Source organism: Lissotriton vulgaris, chromosome 7 (assembly GCF_964263255.1).
Source record: "Lissotriton vulgaris chromosome 7, aLisVul1.2, whole genome shotgun sequence".
Lineage (NCBI taxonomy): Eukaryota > Metazoa > Chordata > Amphibia > Caudata > Salamandridae > Lissotriton > Lissotriton vulgaris.
Genome location: NC_141695.1, coordinates 1,169,393,172 through 1,169,415,120, shown reverse-complemented (window position 1 = coordinate 1,169,415,120; position 21,949 = coordinate 1,169,393,172). Strand labels below are relative to the sequence as shown.

General features: G+C 43.0%; 1 protein-coding gene across 6 annotated transcripts in view; it reads right to left on the bottom strand.

Annotated features, from left to right (window-relative positions):
- The window catches only part of ARHGAP26 (Rho GTPase activating protein 26), a 2,045,367-nt gene that overhangs the window by 1,663,688 nt on the left and 359,730 nt on the right, over positions 1 to 21,949 (bottom strand). For all 6 annotated transcript variants that reach the window (XM_086931644.1, XM_086931645.1, XM_086931643.1 and 3 more), the window contains exon 2: positions 6,214 to 6,309. In XM_086931644.1, the coding sequence (XP_086787770.1) occupies positions 6,214 to 6,309 (96 nt within the window). The remainder of the gene's footprint in view (positions 1 to 6,213; positions 6,310 to 21,949) is intronic.

The window sequence follows — 21,949 nt, the reverse complement described above, 5'->3', positions numbered from 1 at the left end:
GGGTGTGGTGAAGATAAGGGGGGGGGGACATGATTGTATCTTAAAGTGAGTGAAAAGGAGGATAGAAGGATGGGGGGGGGGGGAAATGGGGAGAAAGTTCGGGTGGAGGGTGTAGAACACCTGGAGAAGAGTGGTGGGGTGTAGAGCCACAACAGTAGAATACAAATCGAGGGAGAGAGCTGAGAAAAGTTTGCTACGTAATTATCTAAACAAACACATTAAATTACTTTAACAAGGATTAAGTTGACAGCAGTGCAGTGTGCTAAGAGGGGGTCAGGAATAACATAGACTAATGGAAGCGACATATACCTAGGCCTAAATATTGGGACGGGGTGGGGTGGAAAAGCAAAGAAGCAGGAGAGCAGATAGGGTGGGGGATCTAATCACATGAAACAAATACAATAATATGGTTTGTTTGGCATCAGTCAGAAGGTGTAAATAGGCAGTCCATGGCGGTACAGACCAGGGCCAGAAATTTGTAGAAGGAGGAACGGGCAAAAGTCTATAGTAGGCAAGAGAAAAACGTGGAATGGTACAGAATTCTGCAGCAGGAGACACAATGACTTATGAGGATTAGAACAGCCAGGGAGGGGGGAACAATCAGGATTGAGAGCAGCTTATTGAATTATGGATCACAGGGAGGGGCAAACCAACTGCAAGGACAGACTCAACTATTACATCATTAGTAGGTAGAGAAAAACCAAAGGAAATGATGGACGGAGCGTTGACAATACAAGCACTCACCCCCAGTCAACTGATCTGGGTTTAATCCATCACCGTTCTTTAGCCCACTCTGCCACCCCAGTTCAGACATGGCTATATGCAAATCAGTCTGACCCTGTGCCTCATGGGAACAGTCCAGCCCGAACTGCCAAGCCAAGCCTTCCCTGGACCGGAAACAAGCTACAGAGGACCGGTGTCTGGCATTTTGGCCGTCTTCAGCCTGGCTTGCTTGAATCCAGTGGCAAAGTGAGCAAGGGACTCACGTCTGAGCATACCCTGCCAACTTATGGCGAGCAAAGAAAAACCAAAGGAAATCATTAGTAGGTAGACAGCATACGCCATCTTAGAAGACAGTTTGGCCATGTCCATCGTCCTTTTGAGGGGTAACAAGAACTGTTTTGAAGGAGAGGTTGAAGACAGCCTGGGGAGTCAAAAAGGCCGTGGGTGGTGGTCAGGATGTAAGTCTAGTCACAGAGTATCATCGGCCAGTAGAAGTGATCCAAATCGGACCCCGAAAGGCAAGGCAGAGGACAAGCAGCACCAATTTAGATCTGTGCCTTACCCTCTCGGGTTCATTCTGGTCACTTGTCCTGCAGGAGTTTACAAATTAATGGCATACTTGTTTTCTGCACTTCGGTCCACAGCATGGAAAGCATGGGTAAAGTTTTCTGGAGGGAGTCCCCTGTGAATAAGTCGTATCTCTGACAAATTACTGTGTTTGCATTTTCTTTTACAGTACCTGGATCGCTGTTTCCAGTGGTGTCTTTTAGTTTTCATGTGCTGCCTCTTGAAAGACCACCTGTTACCCTACAGAGGGCTTAGAGGTCACCCACTGCTTACCATTGTCACTTATTTGCTTTCTTCTTATTGGTTAGCTTCTGTAGGCTTCCTTCCGCTTTGTGCGGTTGTCCCTCATCTGGATATGGACACATTACTTGTGTCCTTCCCCAGTGCACTTAAGGTGCTACTTTGTTTTTGTTGAAAAACTTTAGAAGAGTGCAAGTTTACCAGCTGTCTCCTCCTCATGTAATTCTCCCCCTCCATATTCCGACCACAGTACCTCACACCTGCCGACCCTCTACTGTCAGTCTGGAGTGCCTGGGGGCAAGCAGATGACCACCCATGGTATGTCTATGTGCTTCCCCACCTGCCTCCTCGCCTTCGACTATCTGTGCCAACTCCTTCCCTCTGTGTTGGCTTGGAGAAGCAATAAAAATAATAAGCCCCATGACGACGTCAGCAAAGGACACCAGCGTCACATCGCTTTTACTTTTATTCCTTCTACACCCGTATCCTAGTCTGTCCCTCTCCTTGCTTCTGTGTTGCCACTCACAGACCCAATCTGTGTCGTCTCGAAGAAGCAATAACACTTTTTTTTTTTTTTTTAAAGGACTGCCTGAGTCAGTGACTTTTAAAATTACTTTAAGCCATGCTGCACAGCAGAATGACTTTGTTGTCAATACGAAACGGAGAGACATCTTTTAAAAGAAAGGGGGGGGGGGGTGGTGTCGATGGTTCTTTGTTTCTTTTTCTATCTCATTCTATGTTCGAGGAGTCTGTGGAGACAGTGTTCTTGTTTTAGGATAGTCTTTCGACTTGAAAAATGTCATCCAACTAAATAGTGAAAATCCTGTAGTAGTTATCATATTATTCATCTCAACCCATTTCGCACACTCTTTGAGATAGATTTAATCACTTTTTTCGTGGCCTATAGGAGATTTTTTTTTTAATATCGGATTCTAGCTTTGCTATATCTATTAGTTTATGTTTTCTCTCAGTGTGACTAATGTGGATCTACACTGTGCAAAATGTGTTTTATTATCATGCCTCCCACTACGTTCATAGGTACTCATCGAATTCTTCAAATACTGGTAAAATGTGATATGGTGCATTTAAACAAACTAGTCCCCCACGTGTCCATGCATCGCACCAACAACGGTTTTCCAGTATTTTAAGTTTTGGAAGTCTTAGATACTTTTTTACTCTTTCTGATTTCTGTGTTTGTCACTAATTTGTCACATTTGTCACATCTGCCACCCCTTTGATTTTGGTAATATCACGGACTCTACCTGTATATTTTGAGACCGAGCAAAACCTTCATGGCCAAAAGACCACAAGCTTCTTAGATCGATCTGGTATTTTATGCTTTAAATAGGCTCGGTTAACTTTTTGGGGAAATAAAATGTTATTTCTGATATTGTCCTGGGGTAACGTCTTTATTGTGATTAGTTAAAACCATTAAACATACAGACTGTAAAATTCACAGATTCATATAAATACTTGACAATATCTAAAAATTCACCTGAAAGTGAAAAGCAAAAAAAAAAAAAATAAATAGACTAACATGAAGTGGAGTCCAAGAGATCTTTAAAAACATTTTGTAGAAATGTTGTGTATCGACAGAGTTTAGTTAAATCCTTTGTATTCTTTGTATTCAAATAATGCTTTGCTGCTAGCTTGCAGGTGGTTAGGTTGTTTGATAACCTGATCTGTTTTATGAAAAGTTTTCATTCACTACTGACTGACAACAGAGAGGGATAAATGACACACTTTTAAGAGTACAGGCTGTCTAATAAAGAAAGATAGAATTCTTAAGTTCACGATGCTCTGTACTCTTTTACTGGAAACAGCATGAATCTCATTCGAACATTTTTCTGCCGAACTAAGTTATGAATATTTACATACAAGTAGTATTGTCCGTTTAGTGCGTTATAAGATTGCAAAATTAATAATGGAAAAGTTTTCTAGGCAAACTCCACGGTGTCATGTGCTCAACTTTTTAGCAATAATTGGTTTTCAATACGGTCTTGAGCATCAGTCTTGTTGGTTTCTCATCCCATATACGTTCAAGCTCTAGAGATCAGGTTGCTTCCTTCAGATAATTTGAGTAGGGGATACAATGTCTTTGCCCATCCAAAAATAAGTTAAATATGGACTTCAATCTGCCCTGTTATGAGCTGGAGATAATATTTTAGTAACTCTACTTTACAGGCAAGATCTGGATTTAGTAGACCTAGATCTAGGCGCAGGTTAGCCCTAAAGATCAGCTTGGCAGCTGAAATTATTTCCTTTATGCTTTGCATTGGATCTGGTCGAGAGTGGAGGCTATCTGGGTACCGTTGGTGACCAGAGTTTTACTCGGTTACCATAAAAATTAGAGCAGCTGATGGACTGTGAAGTTTGGCTTGAAGTCTACATAATGTGTAAGTGAGATTAGCCCCTCTGCTCCGTAAGTTTGCTAGATGAAGGTAAGGTGACCATTTCTCAGTTAACCAAACGCCAAGGTAGTAGTACGGGCAGAATAGCTCAAAGTTGAGGGCCAGCAAGCTATTTGTTTAAAGCTTTGTTAGAGTATTTTCCAAAACCATTACCTTAGATTAGTTAAGGGTCAACTTGTTCTCCTGGTTAAATACATAAAACTTGTCAAGTGGTCTTTGAAGGCCAATATAAGTTTGATCCAACAGTACAATATAGTCAGTGCATTGCATAAATTAGACGCGATGGTTGAGGAAATAATCTGCTGTACCCAATATCTTACCAATATCAGCTGTGTAAAGATTAAAAACCGTGGCCTAACGGCACCCCTGTTTTAAACCTCTATTAGTGGTTATGTTCTTTGAAACCCCATTTCCTCCACCCATGTATCCGAATAAATCGAAATTAAAGACTGTAATAGAGCAGTCGATATGTCCCATGTCTGCAGTTTTTTTCCATAGGATAGGTCTATCAATCTTATCGACAGTAGCTGAACAGACTACGAAACAGGCAAAAAGAGGAGAAGCACTTCTTATCACATGGTCACTATATTGTCTACAGTGCCAGATCCACTCATTAGGCTAGACTGGTAAAGGGATCATTGGACTTTCCCCATCCATTCTTATAGTTCTTTTAAAAGAATTCTTGCTTGCGCCTCCTGCCCGTCTACATCTAATAGCGTGATAAGGCGGTAGCAGGTTGGAGCCCCAGGACTGCCCTTTTTAAATAATGGACAGAGAATCTATCCTCCATCATTAATCAAAAGTTCAGGTTAGCCTTTAGTACTGTACTAGGTATGCCGTTAAAGCAGGGAAGATCAAGTGGTGCTTCATGATCTAAGACAAATCTTGACCTGCGGATGTTAATGAACCCTCCCTTATGATAAAAGGTTTGGTCTTGTGTAATACTCTGGGCAGGGACTCCTTGATTCTCATCTAGGTATAATTGTATTATATGAAGCTCCCAAGCCTCATCACTGACTCCATTTTATTTTCTGATATCGTACTACAACAGTGATCTAATTTATTAATAAAATCCCATATTTTGCTGTAGTGTTTGGACTTGGATAGATCATATAAGATTTGCATTTGGGATTATAGGAATTTCCTTTTTTCTTTTTATATTCAGCTTGTAGTTATTTCTTGCTTCGCGGAAGGGTACGGGACTCTTTTTATCAGTGTTTTTTGTAATGGGTAGTCAGGATTGCAATTTGTTCCTACTTCAGTCTCCCAATCGTTTCACCCTCCCCCACCTTCAAACACGTCCCCATTCCATTAGGTCACTTTAATCATCTCTAAAAGGGTATCCCATATTCACCAGCCTTGCACACAGAAGGAATGGAACAAGATTGATCACAAATTACTGCATTACCTAAAAGCAGGACATGGAGTCTTCTTTTAGTATGATCCCTCATGGCCACACAGATACCACTGGTCAATACGTTTATTTTTTAAACATCAGTTATATTATGTTTCATGGTATTGTAAATTCACTGTGCAGCGGAGGTGCTGCAGGCTTCCGAGTAGGGGCAGAGAATAGTCACGGCTTGAATCATCATAGTCAAGAGTCCAAGAGAGGAGAAATAAATTGTTACAGGATATAGGGCTGGAAGAGAGAGTGGGAGAGCTGCAAAGGGAGTAACTGGGAGGGCAGACAATGGGACAGGCAAGGGAAAGCAACGGTCACAGGTCAGGCAAGCAACATGGACAAGGAATCTCAGTCAGAAAGTGCAAGAAGGGGCAGGCATGCAGATGTAATAGGGGCCTTTTTGGGGCATCATTGGCAGCGGCACCAAAATAGATTTGGCGCCTCGAGGGGTAATAAATGGTATTAGTCAGCCACTGCCATGCACTTTTTTCAACTTCTAGATAAGGTTATGAAGCCAAGGCATTTACCCGAGTGACTGGTTCAGAGTGAAAAAAGATATAAACAGGCTGTGGGAGAGGGAAAGATAAAATAATACAGGTTTATTTTAAAGTTACACCTGACATAATGCGTGATGTAGGAACAATATTACTTTTAGATGGTCACATCATTTAGAGCTTCTGATTGGACTCAGTGACTATGTTCAGTGGATGCATAGCGCAGCTTCTACAGGTGTCTTGCTTCTGAACAAGGTATTTTGATACAGGCTCATGAAGATGGGATTTTTTTTCTCTTCTACAATTTACAGTGTTGCCCTTTCCACTTTTCTCCTCAAACATTCATATTATTGGAATCTGGTCAACTTCTTACCTATGCAAATTTCATCATCCGTTTCTGCATCTCCAATGCACCGGAATTTGAAATCATTTAAAGAATCTGCAAACTTCCTCTTCGCAGAAGAGAGATCTGTGGGAAGAAAACAGAGCAAATGTTAGAGACCATTGCAGACGATGTACATTTGTGGATTTCAATGCAGACTTCCGGCATGCAGGTTAGTAGACTGTCAGATGAAGGAATTGGGAGGCTCACTAGTTTAGATTCTCGTGTATGAAATCTTGAACAAACTCGAAGTGATAGTGAATTGTTACCTTCTGGCGGCTGCCCGTGGATCTACTTGAAAGGAGTTGGACTGTACCACTCACCTACTGGGTTTGTCGTCATTTGTATAGCAAGCCTCTACCACTAGAGGCGCGGGTATTGGTTGACCTTACTACATTAAAAAATTGGCAGCCAATTTTTCGTATTTATAACACTCAGGAGGGATAACGAATATAGGCACAGTGACTGGTTGTCGCGGTCTTGCGGAGGTCACCCCAGAGAATGAATAAGAAACTTGTCACTTCGACCGACCTCAGGTAACTAGCAGCGTGATCAAAATGTTAAAGACGTTAGACTGAGGCCAACTGACCTGTCAGGAGATTAGGAGGACGCTCAATCGGTTAAGGGATGTGAGAGCTCTGAACGAATGGGTGATAAAAAGCAATAGGTGAGAAAAACAAGGACCCCCTGGGTAGTAGTAAAGTACAGACTCCTAGGGCAGGGTAGCAAGGTATGTGAGTAAAGTATCCTAGGCCGTCTACTAGATAAGTGAACAATTATCCTGACCCAGTGGTGAAAGGAACAATCAAAAATAAAATTATATAAAAAAACATGTTTTTAATTAGCATAGTAAAAATCATATAGAAACTGAACAAAAGTCGGACTATATGATAAGGATGGACAAAAGTCATAAAGCATATACAGACATCTACAAATGTTATAAAAATAAATACATTACATATGAATTATACATAGGTCAATTAAAAATACATTCTAAATTATGATTAATGCCTAAAGTGCTGGAAAACAAAAACGACGCGCGTTTCGGCAGAAAACGCCTTCCTCTGGAGTCACAGACGATAATCTGGAAATATATTTACAAGAAAAGGACAGGTAGCAGATATCCAAATTTATACATTATGAATAATTTTGTCCATCCTTATCATATAGTCTGACTTTTCTTCAGTTTCTATATGATTTTTACTATGCTAATTAAAAACATGTTTTTTTTTATAATTTTATTTTTGATTGTTCCTTTCACCACTGGGTCAGGTTAATTGTTCACTTATCTAGTAGACGGCCTAGGATACTTTATTCACATACCTTGATAAAAAGCAATATACATTAATTTTACATGGATAGCTCTCAGACAACGAGAGTAAAGCACTAGGTGTCAATGACATCCAGGTGAAATATGTCCTCCTTATCGACAGATACATTAGGATTTATGTATGCCGCATACAAAGGTATTTTCAAAAACTATATTTTCTGATTTTTTTCCAGTTGGAGGTAAATAAAAAAAGATGACTAAACTTAGACCTGCTTGTTTTCATTATTTTAAAATGCAGCCTTCCAGTTGGTAATGGTTCACTATGTGGTGGTGACATGCAATAATAGTTTCATGTGCTTGCAGTTTATAATCACCTTTTTATTTGACATGCCTTGTTTTTAGATCAGAAGCATATAGGTTGCTTTTTATGTCAGGCGGACCAGCGATGTGTGCTTCGGTTCGGAATTCTAACTAGACACCAGCGTGCACCTGAGATAAGAATAATCCTCGGCATGCGGGTTGTTTTCATGTGATAAAAACCTCTTAATCCCCCAAGCACCAGTGGTGATATCCCCCAAATACCCACTGAGCTAATTAAGAGACAAAGGTTTAATACGAAATACCAGTTTCTTCACAAAGGTCACTTCCAGTATACCCAAACAGACATAGCTGGACGTTAGGTAGCCACACAAGCAGCAGCGGGGCGCTGTAAAGCTGTTAAAATAAAATAGGATGCGGTAAAATCCAAGGCAACGTCACTAGGTGTAAAACGAATGTATTCTTTATCCCACATACAATGCTACACCACCTGCATTTGCTTCCGTGTGGTTAGTGGCGCAGTAACATGCCCTCTGCTGGTGACTTTCGAACGCTCGAGCCAGAAAGGGGGTGGGAAAGGAAATGAGGACAGAGGGGCGGCTACATGTACATAACATTAAACAGCCCAGTCACACTACTGTTAAACTAAAATTCTAGGTGTCCGGGCCAGTGTTTGTCTTGGATATCATATAACCTGGTGGGATTGATGTCTCGGGGACAGGCAGTTTTAACCAAAAGATACAAACAAGGCTCGTCTGGTGAATCTTACTGTGGCACTTTTATGGAAATAAACTTCCCCTTCAAATTGTTACGTTCGGAGGGCTAATGAAGGACAGTGTTCACAGTCCTAAAGATAGCTTGGCATTTATAATTTAACAAATTGAAATAGTGTTTCTTGACCTGAATGATTGGTATGGACATAGCTTAAAGGCAGGTTTTTCTTCAATTCCCTCACCCAAAAAGGTGCCTCTAAAGTAGACATGGGCCGGCCTACAATTCAGGCCCTTCTGAGCGTATGATTCTTGACCAGCGCGCCGAATCACATGAACGTAAAACAGACATTTATTATATATATATACACAATAACTGAGGCGTTGTATTGAGCGCCGTGTGATACCTTTTGGTCAGTGCTTAATTTGTTAAAAAAATAAGTGCCAGGGCTCTCGGCAGGAGAGCGCTGCCGAGAGCCTTTGTCCATGGCAGTGAGAGTACCTACACAACTATTAACCATTACACTCTTACAAGTATGACAATTCAGACTATTCAAGGCCTCCAAAGATAAAAAAAAACTTGATTGCCAGATATTAGTGGTTTTTATACATATTAGACTAATAAACAGCTGCTATTGCGCTCATCTCCAAATTACACAAGCAGCGCTATCATGCTGCAGACTGATATAAGTGCTGGTGCTAAGCACCAGAAACCACCGGTACAAATTAAGCACTGCTTTTGGTTACACTTCCGAGCACAACAGATATAAAAGACTAAACGTAGCGCAACCACAGTCACACAAGTAAAGGGGGGGACAGTTTATTATAAGCCTTAGCTATACTCCGCGCTGACAGAGCAGAGATTGTACTATCATGCCGGTGGCTTCCAGAGAGACAAAATCCAGACAACTTTACGATTTGCATAGGATGTTTCAGTTCAACAAATTTAACACACATCATCAAGCGTTGGCTCCTACAGCCCATACTGCGATCAAACACGTATAGGAAAGCCGAAAAGCCAGGTCAGCATCTTAATGCTAGGAGCACCCATAGTGTCTGCCTATACCAACGAATTCCAGTGGGCAGCTAAGCGCCACTATTTAGAAAGCAGTAAAGTCGGTTCTTGAATTTTTAAAGAGTTGGAAACAAACTCACTTAAAAATATATCCCAGCCCGGAGGACTACAAAGACCAAATCGGGGAGAAAGTGTTCCTTTCACTTCTCGTTTCTATGTGTACAGGACAAGCCTTCAGTTTCTGCAGGGAGGTTTGGAAGTGTTAAGAGTCTTCAGTCTAATCTAAACGTGCAGTCACTCATTTGGGGTCTCGGTTAAGAATCCGCGCTAGAGACATTGGACAATGCCAGCGGTGTGGTTACATTTCCTACCCGCACCACATATGCTCCTGGAGTGTGAGCCGTCCCCCCTGGCCTTCCCTCTGCAGGGCGGATGCTGGCCACGAGCCAGGCTTTGCGGAGGATCCGTGCCAGGCTGGGTGCCCTGCCAACATTCCTCTCGGCGCTCCCAGCCACGGCCAACTCATCACCCTGGAATTAGCCCCTGGACCCAGTCCAAGCGAATGGCAAAACCACAGTAGTATAATCTACGCACGACCACGCTGCTGATGAGAAACTACACACACACACACACAAGCCACAGAGGATGGAGCCTAAGACGAGCAGCTCTACCAGGGAAATCAGGTCGGAGAACATCTACGGCTGTAAACGAACCTAAGCCAATAATTCTGCTTTAACATTTTTAAGATCCAGGTCTGTGTCTGGAAAGGGCACCAGACCCATCAATATAGCCCATTTTCTACCTCGGTTTCCTTTCAGATGTCACAGATCTGCCCCTGCCGGCCTCGTTGTGATCAGAGCGTGCAACCCTAAAAAAAAGTCGAACAACCATAACGAGTAACATGGAAAATACTCATTTTCATGTGTCACAGACCAACTCGTCTTTAAAACAAATCCGATCAGGAGACGGTTGTCGAAAAAATGATAAAAATAACAGATTTCTTTCAACTTACGTGCTCCTTCATTGACTGTAAACTACTTATACATTTCGCTGAAATCGACGTAACAAGCACTGGCATAGCCAATAGGTCTCGCCATTGGAACCTTATAAGTGTTTAGCTATGCAACAGTTGATGCTGTTGTACCAATGATATTGTGCTGCATAACTAAATACTTATAAGATTCCGAAGGCGAGACCTATTGGCTATGCCAATGCTGTTTTTCAATTGTATGCAATGTTAAAGTTTTTGCAGCAAACAGAACATATATGATTTCCCATAGAAGTCTGAAGATCCACAAACATCAGGATAGGGGCAAACGTAGTTGTGAAGGATTCTTCTCTAAACCAACACCTCCTGGAAAGGGTAGTGCACATGACTTCATCTAGCATAAGGCTGGGCTTAGACCTGAGGGAAGAATAATGCAATGGACCCTCCCGTAATATGAGGACACAGAGAAAGCAGCCTGTTCTGCACCCTCAGGAAGGAAAGTGCAAAGGGCCCTGCTCTAGACTCAGATCCTGAGTAAGGATACAGGGCCCTGTGTTAGGCTAATGCCCATAGACATGAGGGTTTAAAGGACCCTTCTATGCCCAGACTCCTAGAAAGTTGCATATAGTGCATCCTGCTAGGCCCAGAACCCTAGGCAGAAGTGTAGAATACCCAGTTTGCAATAAAACCCTATTAAGCAGAGAGAGGATCCGGTTAGGTTCACAGGAAGAAGAGTGCAGATTTTGCAGACCATACTGTTAAGACCCAGGGTGTAAATCCTCTCTAGTTGCAGACTGCTAGAAGGAAACCTTTAGCTTGCATGCATTCTACAGTGAAGCAATTGTGCAAGCACAGTCGCTGTACCTGTTCTTTGTGCCAATGTAAAAACATGTCCACTAATCAACTCAAGGAAAGCTGCAAAATGAGCATATGCTAAAGGGGGAAGGGAGCAAAAAAGAGACCAACAGCATATTACCGTACAATAGTACTGGTCTAGATCAGCACAAATGCCACCTCCACTCCTGTATACAGTGGTACCATGAATCTATGAAAACCCACTATGCCAAGAGCCTGCATGCCCCCTTTAGAATAAAAAAAGTTGGTGTGCCTAACTGGGTGGGGGGGAGGGAGGAAGGTGACTCGAGTGAGGCAAGTGACATACAATATTCAAAAAGCATCACAATCAAATTGTTGGGCATGTTACTCAATGCCACACATTCATAGTAAAGTTCATAGCAGATAGTTTACAATCATTTACATAGCCATGTACAATAGAGGATCACAGTGCAAAGTGCACTGTTGTGATAATGGCATCAATGATGTTCACAATGATGCAGCAAAGGTAGTGGTGGTTTCTACTGTCGCACTTCCCAATACTAAGATTAGTCTTTCATTGAAACTAGTCATATTTATACAAGTTGATTTCTGTGTACTGACGGTGCCCCTCAAGGTCCTTGACTTTTTTGCCGATGCACTTTTTGGGGGTATAACTAGTCTATTTACATGATCAGGAGGATCAATAATTGTTGTATTTTGTACTATCAAAAAGCAATGTACCGACAATAATTGGGTGAAACAAGATATTAAAACATCAATTCTGCCCATTGAGAAATCTAAGCCTTGAGAAAGTTACATTCCAGTAACGGAACACGTGTCGGCTGCCCGTTTCATTTCTTTGGGATTCAAGTACAGAAGAAGCTCCAACAATAATTGTTGTATTTTGTACTATCAAAAAGCAATGTACAGACTATTGTGTGAAACACAATATTAAAACATCAAAGGAACTTCATGATGTAGATGTTCTCTTTATATGGCTAAATATTGATGTTGGCCATATGAGCAATTGACAGTCGTGGCTCTTTACACAGGTCAGGACAGGGAACAAACTCCAGTAGAAACATTTTCTTCTAGGATAAACAAGCATTTGAGTGCCAAGGTACAATAAATCTTTTGAAGGCATCAATGATGTGTCGACTTTTCGACCCCTGAAACCATGTAGGTTGGTTCTAGTCCTTACTGACAGGGTCTTCCTCAGGACAATAGTGAAGGTGAGTGCAGAGGGGCACTGTATTGGATATGAGAAAAAGGCCTAATAGGTACAATGTTTTGTCAAGGACAATGGGGCTCCAATGGCTCCGATAGGCGTAGGTGAGAGTGATGGACACTCAGAGGTAAATTAATTCCCACAATTCCTTGAACGCAGTGTCAATGCTGCTTGGAAAATCGTTGTCATACCATCAGTCAGGTGGTGAAAATAATCACAAATTATTTCTTCCAAATAATCCTCCTAGGTCAAGCGTTCCTCTTTGAAAGGAGAGAGCGAGCTGATCGTACGTGAGCCGTATTTAAGTCTGAAAGCTAAGAGGCAGTGGCAGTTCTCAGTGTAATTCCCCAGCCTGCAGAGTGGAAGCAGATTCAGAGGGGATAGGAGGACATGGGAAGAGCCTGCCAGCTAACGATAATGAGGGAGCATTAGACAGCTCGCAGTGCTTCCTGAGCGCCGCATGATAGACAGGTGTAGCCATGAAAGCTTCATAACGGGAAGTTCACTCTATGAAAGTGCCTAAAGAGAAGCGTCGATGGGGGAAGGCAAGACCCACTGGGCTGCCAGTCCCGCTCGTAGTCTTGAGCCTTTCAAGGCAGCTGAACCCAGCCGAGTGGTGTGCTCGCACGCCACAGCTAACGATCTGTTTTCAATTATTGCGCCCGCGTCTCTGCACGATAATTCAAAACAGATGTCGTCCGTGCGGGTAACCACAAGCAATAGGCCGTGGGCGGAGCAAAGGCAGGACATGCACTCGCCTTTTCCCCATTGTGTGCGGTCTTTCTTAGAAATACGCAAACAAAGCCTAATAGAAACAAAAACACAAGCACAAGCACAATCGTGTGGTGAGCTTGGTGAGCTTTCTGAAGCCCCTTACTAAAAGTCTTGCAAGCAGCGTATGCGCACTGCTCTAGGCTTGACCTAAAAATCGGTGATACAAGGCTAGGGCACTGTACAAATTGTCTAAATGCAAAGTTCGATTCAATCGCAGTTCAAACTTTATTAAAATGATGGGAATACTACTGGAGCAAAAACAAACCATTTTTGATTGAGTCTAGACTTCTACTCGTGAGAACATCTTTTGGCCCATCTGCAAGTAAGAGGCAGCCTGGAAATTTTAGTGAGGCAAATCAGCTACCGCTGTCCCCTTCCTTGTGGAGTGGCCTAGTGGGATACCACAAATAATAAACCATTCTAGTCCATGCATCATGTTATGGGATATCTTTGTCAATTGGTTCTAGGCTCAGCTTTATTATTATGGCAGCCTGAGATTCAAGGGTTCTAGGCTGAAGTTAGAGCAGGCTTAGCTCCATAGAATGAGCTCTCAGACCTTCTATAGCTGCTTCTTCACCATTGCAAAGTAGGTCTTAATGGAGATAACTCTCCACCTAAATAAGGTTCTCTTCTGCATAGCTTTCCCCTTCCTTGTTCCAGAAACCCCACAAAAAGTTTATTGTCCACATGATGATCCTTGGTAGGATCTAGATTAGAAGCTTAATGCTCTTTTGGGATCCAACCAGTGGAGCCTCTGCTCCCTGCATCCCTCGAATGAGGAGGAAAGGTTGATGGTGGAGTAATGGACCACCCAAAATGTAAGGGGGTCACTACTTTAGGTAAAAAAGTCACTTAAGTCTTCAGCACCAATTTGGGAAAAACATGGTGAAGGGCAGTTGTACTGCAGAACACCTGTAGTTCACTCACATGATGACCTGATGTAATGGCAATCAGAAAGACAGTCTTTAAGATTAGGGGACGCAGTGAGCAACTATGCCTAGGATCAAAGGGCAAACACAAGGCAGTCAATTTCTGCCACTCACTCTCCATACCTCAAGACACAAGTTGAATAGATTTAAGTGGACAACCTTGCCCTGCTGCTGAGACAGGAGGTCCTCCCTAAGTGACAGTCTGATCAGAGGACAGATACTAATGCTGAGTAGTTCTGGGTACCACGCTCTCCTAGCCCTATCTTGGCCCACAAGGATAACTTGGACACAGTCGTTTTAGATCTTTTTTAGAATGCTGTGTAGGAGAGGAAGTGGTAGTTAGACGCACAGGAGGACTTTGTTCCGTTCCAGTCAGAATAAATCTCCAAACGAGTGTTGTGGATAGTACAAAGAGCAACATTTTCATACTGTGCATGCTCTACTGTTTCAAAAAGATCTAGCCGGGGTTCTCATCACTTGTGAAAATGCCCTGTGCCACCTTAGGATGCAAGCATCACTTGAGATCCATCAGACCATGCCTGCTCAGTTTGTCTGATCTGGTGTTTAGTGACCCTGCCAAGGAGCTTGAAATGAAAAAGATGACCTCGAACTCCATTCACTAAGAGGTGCAAAATCTCCTGGCACAGGACTAGAGACCCCCACTCCTCCCTGCTTGGGGTATTACCATGAGACATTGGCGGTGTCTGTGAGAACCTGCTGCAGCCTCCCCAGGGTGGATGGCAGAAAGGTCTTTAAGGACAAATGAATGCGCCACAGCTCCAGTGGACTTATAAGGAACTGTCCCCTCCACTGCAGATCAGAGACTGCAGATCTCCATCTCCCACAAGTGACCTTCCTACACAGCTGTGATGTGTCCGTCGCCACCATTAGCTCCAGGTGAGGAAGGGAGAGTGGCCTGCCAAGGACAACTGCAGATAGTCTGCCAACACTTCTTGAGCTACTACCTCTGAAATCTGAATGACATCGGAAAGGAGGCCTTGATGCTGAGCCTACTGGGACTTCACGTTCCACTGTTGGGCTCGCATGTGCCACCTGGCATGGCAGACAAGGAGTAAGTACAAGGCTAAGAGGCAAAGAAGCCTTCGACCCACTCTCAGCTAGATCCAGAAGTGAGTCATGAAACATCAGGATCAGAGCTGAATGGCCTGGACAAGTTGCTGCGGAGCAAAAGCCTTGAACTTCTCTGTATCCAGGATTGCCCCAATAAATGCAAACTTTTGAGAAGGAATCAGATGGTACTTTGTCTCGTTTATAAAGACACCCAACAATGTCAACAAGTCAGCCTCTGTCCAGAGGTGGTCCGCCATGGACTGTGGCAAGCCCACCTTTGGCAGCTAGCCACCGAGGTACAGAACTACAGCTACTCCCTACCCCTAAATATGAGCAGTGACCACCACCATCAATTTGGGAACACCCAACGGGCGCTGGTACAGTGGTAGGGGAGCATGTCAAACAAAATGTTCTTAGCTCACCATGGACCACAGGTAACACCTTTGGGATTGCAGGACCCATTGCTTAATTTAAGCTGGTGGTTTCTGGCGCTCAGCAACAGAACTTAACTGTCAACACTGGTACGTAGCACCGCCACATGGCAGACTGTCCTGGGTGTCTAATTTAGCGATGCGCGCAACAGTGGTTTATTTATTCAATATACACTCTAGAAATGACTAATACCTGCAGCCCAAGCCATTCATATGGCTTTGGAGGCCTGGAAGAGTCTGAATTGTCACACTTTCAGGAATATAATGGTTAGTAGTGTTGGTATGGCATCACTGGCAGGAGCAATGGATAGTGCAAGCTGTAGTGGCCTGACGAGGGTCCTAGCAGCTATTTTTTTATGCACAGACAGGACAGGTATAGGAAAATGTACATCTCCGAAGTCCAAGAACACTATCAAGCTGCCCGGGTTCAGAGCAGATAGGACCTTAACCAATGTGAGTATTTTAATTCTGTGCTTCCACAGGAAGGCTATGAGGGGATGGAGCTCGAGATAGTCCTGAAGTTCCATCATTTTTTGGGATGAGGAAATAGCTACAGTAACAATCCAAGCCTTTCTCCAAGTACGGTACCTTCTTTCTAGCAAATCAGGTGAGCAACAGGCATAGCTCCATCATCAGGACAAACAAATGCACTTCTGAAATCCATTCTAGTGTGGGACAGATTAGACTAGGATAAACTTTTTTTAAAAATTATAATTCGTGAGACCCATCTGTTGTGTGGGATGGGGCGCCAACCTGGAAGAAAGGGTTGGATCCTGCCTTCCTCTGGGCAGGCAGGCACTGTTGATGGCAAACTAAAGTGGTTTGTTAGTTGTCGCTTGGGAGGAGGAGTAGGAAGACTTGTACCCCTGCTTGCTCACACATTGCCTGCCGGATCCGCAACTGCAGCCCCAAAAAGATTGTGCTATCAGTTGTGTCACTGGTTGCAATGGCTATCTCCAGCTATACACTAGTCCCTCTAGTAGGCCCTAAATTTCCAAAACTGGTGGTGGAATTGATAGACAGGGGACAACAGCCCCAATGAATGCACTTTAGCTCTATGGTCTTTAAAGTGTTCCAAAGTGAAGTCCACTGTCTCACCAAAGAGACGGTACCCATGTCAATCAGTGAAGCCAGCATACCACTGGAAAACTCACTGTACCTCATCCAGGCATGTCAACAAATGACCACACTGGTGCAAACCACCCTGCCTTGGCAATTTATGGTATCCAAGAATGTGTGGATAACATATTTGGTCTTGGCCGTGAAATATTGTCTGTGCCAAAGAAGTCCTAAGATCTTCCAGGACAGTGGGCAAGATCCCACTGGCATGACCCAAAGGCCATTGGTGTATTGGCAAAGACAGGCTGCATTTACACCACAATGGGGTGGGGTGCTTAATGAGAAATCTGGGACGCAGGGCGCAGGTATATAACATCTGGCCAGCTGCCTGTTCCAAGGTGGGAAAAAACAGTTTCAACCAGGTGGCAATCCTGAGGGCATTATTAAATCTGAAGTAAGTGCTCAGATGTTGTTGACCCATGCTGCAGAATTACAGTCAAAACATGTGTTTTAGTCTCAGACAGCAGATGTAACTATAGCACTTTGGTTACCCATCGAACCAACATGGACGAATGAGGCCCTCTCTTCCCTTGGTAATCTATGTTGCGAGTTCAGCTCTGTCTCAAGAGAGGAGTCAAGCTGACTGGAGTTTTGGAAATCAAAGTATAAGGCATTATCAGTGTAATGATGAAGGAGCAAGCAATCCCCCTCACCATTCTCATCATCAATCATCCTCCTCCTCCTCCTCATCATCATCATCATCATCATCATCATCATCATCATCATCATCCTGTGGTGCAGCCTGCTCTGGTACAGGATCGAATAAGAACCAAAAAGATAATGGACCCTCTTCTGATAGCTGCAATGTGATAGATGCACATGGTTAGAGTCACGGTGCACGACAACTAGGTTAGCTGTTGTAATTTTGTAGCCTGACACCAGTTGAACTTGGGCTGACATCAGTTCGGGGTCCGATGTGGGCATCTGCAATGGATGATCCTAGGGCATCACAGCTGTTAGTACCAGCTTGGGGTGACTGGAACCGTTGTGGATCATGGGGCTGGAGTAGAACTCTGCCCTGGAGTGTATATGGGCCCTGTAATGGGCCAAAAAATCGAAAAAGTGGGATGGACACTGGTAACCACGTTACCTTGGTTTCTTATTTAAAAAACCCTCCTTAACACGGTGAGTTCGATCTTATGGGCGGTATATCTTTTTCTCCGCCCTACACTCGTGTTACGGCATAGTCGTAGGGCTTGATAAGTTGTAATGTATGCCCACCTCAAACTTGAGGTAACCTCTGGTCCAGCGCGGTAGCATCCAGAGATAAATTCGGTGCCCACAAAAAACAAAAATTAAAAAACAAGCTTACATCTGTAAAAAATTTTAATAAATCAGATGGTGCCTGTATCTAAAAAGAATCGGGTATAACACACGGACCGTGCTACTAGATCCTGTTATATCTCTTTAGTAAATGTCAACATGTTTCTGCTCTCCTTCGCCCAGCCGGGTCTGTAGAGCATTCATCATGACGTTTAAAATAAAGCAATACTTACACCATTTGTGTAGTATATTTCTGAGGGTATTTTGTTCACCACAAATTAATTTGTTGAGGTTACGCTTGTACCTCTTTTTACTTTGATGAGGTATCAACGGGTCACAGGCCACATTCTGACTTTTTCCGGCATTAGTGCTGACTCTGCTCCCGGAGTAATGGGCCCCAAGGAGACGCTGTGGGGACCAGACAGAAGGAACTCAACTGGAGACACTTGCGGGTACATAGTGCCAAAAGTTGGGCTAGATGGAGCCAAATGTGCACTGAATATTTGCAACTGGGCCTCTTTGAAAGCCTTGATCTGCTGCAGGGTCAATAACAGACCAGGGAACTCAGGGAGCATTGGGACGAGAAGAGCACTCTGGTCAGTGATCAGTGACTTCGATGTAGTGCCATTTGCATCGTGATGCTCTGCACCTTCAAACTGAAGTCAGAGTGAGAGGCTAGGGTTGAGTCCCACTTTGCTTCTTTATGCTTGAATATTGACTTAAAGACTAAGCGGGAAAAGTAACAGTCGTGGGAGCAATCCCATGATGGGGCAGACCAGGCACGTGAATTACAGTAGCATCTACATGAAGGCTGAGCAACTTCGTGTGTTTGGTGACAAAGTTTCGCATCCCAGTCTCAAATCGCTTTTGGGTGTATGAGGGTGCACTTATCACACAACTTAAAGCCATGTGTTGAGCCTAGGCACCAAAGACACCTTGTGATGATCCTTGAGCGACATTGGTCTTCTGCAGTGTTGGAGAAGAAAACACATTTACATTTAAGGACAAGAGAAACCAAATAGGATACTTTGAGAGAAAAATAATAAACCTGCACCAACTGCATGTTCACGAAAACATGATCAGAAAATACATTTGTTGATACTGCATCGTAAAAGCATGCAGAAAAAGATAGGGGATATAATTAATTGATTAATATAAATTGTGATTTATAAATTGACTAAATATACATTAACGTGTGTTTGAAAAACGTGCAAACTGGGAGCTCATGTTATAAAGTTTCTCTAATCATATCCAAACATCATTTGTATGAACTAGTATCTAATGAGATTTATCAGATATTATGAGTAATCCAGATTATGATAATGAATTTTACTAAAATCTATTTGTGTGTGTGTAACCGTGTGCACCAAAAATGACAAAAAAAGTAGGTGCAAGGTATGGCCTAAGGGACTCCGCTCGCTGCGAGAGGTGCGGAGCCCCAGATACAGACTTCCTCCACCTCGCATGGCAATGCCCGGGTTTATGGGAATATTGGAGGAAAATATTTGCTGATATTAGCGGACTGACGGAGGTTGAAATCACACCTGACCCACTGATTGCCCTATTAGGTTACACCAAAAAGCTGCCTAGAGCGATCAGACGCCTGGTGGACATGGGCCTGCTTGTGCCACGCCGGGTGCTGGCGTGCTGCTGGATGAGAGGCCCATTGCCCACTCCCAAACGCTGGGCGACCGATATGTTATATTGCTGCACGCAGTCAGAAAATTATAGTGAACTACAACCCCCCACTAGTAGACTTAAGAACTTCTGGGGCCTGTACCAAAACTACTTGACTAACAGGGAGGCGACCGAGGGGGCAACAGAATGAAAATGTATTACAAGCTTAGACGTTGCATAATACAGGGGAGGAGAGTAATAGGGCCACAGTGGCACTGGCATTGCGCAATGGGCGGGATGTCTCCACACAGGAGTATAAGTTCAAATTAAAGTGACCTGACGCCTGCCCTGCTGAGGGTTGTTGGATAAACGGCTGTGTATATACTGTTTGAAAAGAGGCAATGTCATCCAGCAAAGCAGAAGGTCAGCAATGTCAGATGGGGGGCGAGGGGGGATACAGAACTGTTTTGTCATTTTACCTGATGTTCTTGATGCAAACCCAATAAAGAAAATGAATTTAAAAAAAAGAAAAGTAGATGCTATACATTTCTAATTGATGAAGATTCTGTGAAACTTCGAGAATGTACTTCACACATGTATCAATCTTATTTATTTGAAACTAAATATTAAGCGTATAATCTGAAATACGTTTACATGTTGGTACTAACAAAAATTACAAAAATATCCTATACTGACACGTATTGTTTGTAATTATACTAAATGATCCTAAGTGCATCAGAAGGTATGCTAAAATCATGACATTATGTTCTTATAAATATATGCTTAATATTCTATATAGTCTGCATTACATATTTGCCTAAATTAATTTGGGCCTGAATGCATTTGCGAAGTTTTTTGCCTGGCTAAGCTCACTGTACGTGAGAATTCCTCAGAATAACAAATTATGTGAAACAGCGTTTTCTTTCTTAAGATCTCATGTACTGTACAAAAGATTTGCTACATATTCGTTAACATTTTAGGACATCTGCCTGGGAAACTGTCCTTTGAAATCTTATGCGCTAGATAAAAGGGCATTGCACTAACGTTTCACATAATGGATGGCTAAAGGACTTTGCAATTGTCCCACCTATTTCTCTGCATTTTGTATCTTTATTTTATTTCGTCTGACACACACTCCATACGAACTGACCAACGGACGGAGTGGTCTGACTGGATGAGGTGATTCTAGGAGGTGTCACTCCCGGAAACTCTTAAGAATAGAATATTGTCCGATTTAACGGACTTGGAACATTCAGCCTTATTACAGCGATTTGGGTATATGCAGCTTGATGATGGATGATTGCTGTTCTGCATGCATGCTGATTACAACTTGATATCAGATTTTTAGAACTTACCTGGAAAATCAACTTGTCTGATGCGAACTCATCTGCCTTCTTTCCTAAACAGACGCATATGCTATATGCACCTAATGGTCCCTTCCTCTTAGTTGTACCTTCCATTGGGGACTACTCAAACTGGCAATTCATGTCCCTTTCTGAACTCTTGATCTTTTGGTACCTATTTGGCCTTTAAAAATCCGTCTTATTACCTAATGCAATCTATTTGATGCACTTATTCTAAACTTTGATAAACTAAATTTGACTCCGTTGTCATGATTTATCCTTGCATAAGTGAAAGTGAATTGCCAATTTGGGTTTACTGGCTAGAGGATATCATATTATAGAAATCTCAGAGCACCAAATTCTAATATTTTGTATAGCTTTAGCGGAACTCTTGGTGTGTATGATTTTGGCTTGTCTACATTTCTTCAGGAGATATAGGCCTGCCGTGTTAACCCTATATCTTTATAGTATTGCTTGAGAATAATCTACATGAGCCTGACATCAAATTTGTAGTTCAGTTGTCCAATTCCTAGTCCTCATTGGATGACTGTTGGGACCCTTTATATACAAACCCTCTCGGCACACTGAAAGGTCCATCGGAGGACCTAGAGTGGTAGATTCATTTTTTAAATTCCCATCCAAAGTTCTGGGCCCAGTAAATGCTACAGCAGCACTCGTGGAACAGTTTGACTCCGGTCATTTTCGGTAGAGACCTGGTTTCCTAGACCATGAAAAAGCTTCAAAGCTGTCGGAAAACCAGAGGGGAGCTCCAGATAGTCATCAGAAGGCATAGAACAGGACGGACGCCAGGGTGCAGTGGTAGGGCTTATGTGTG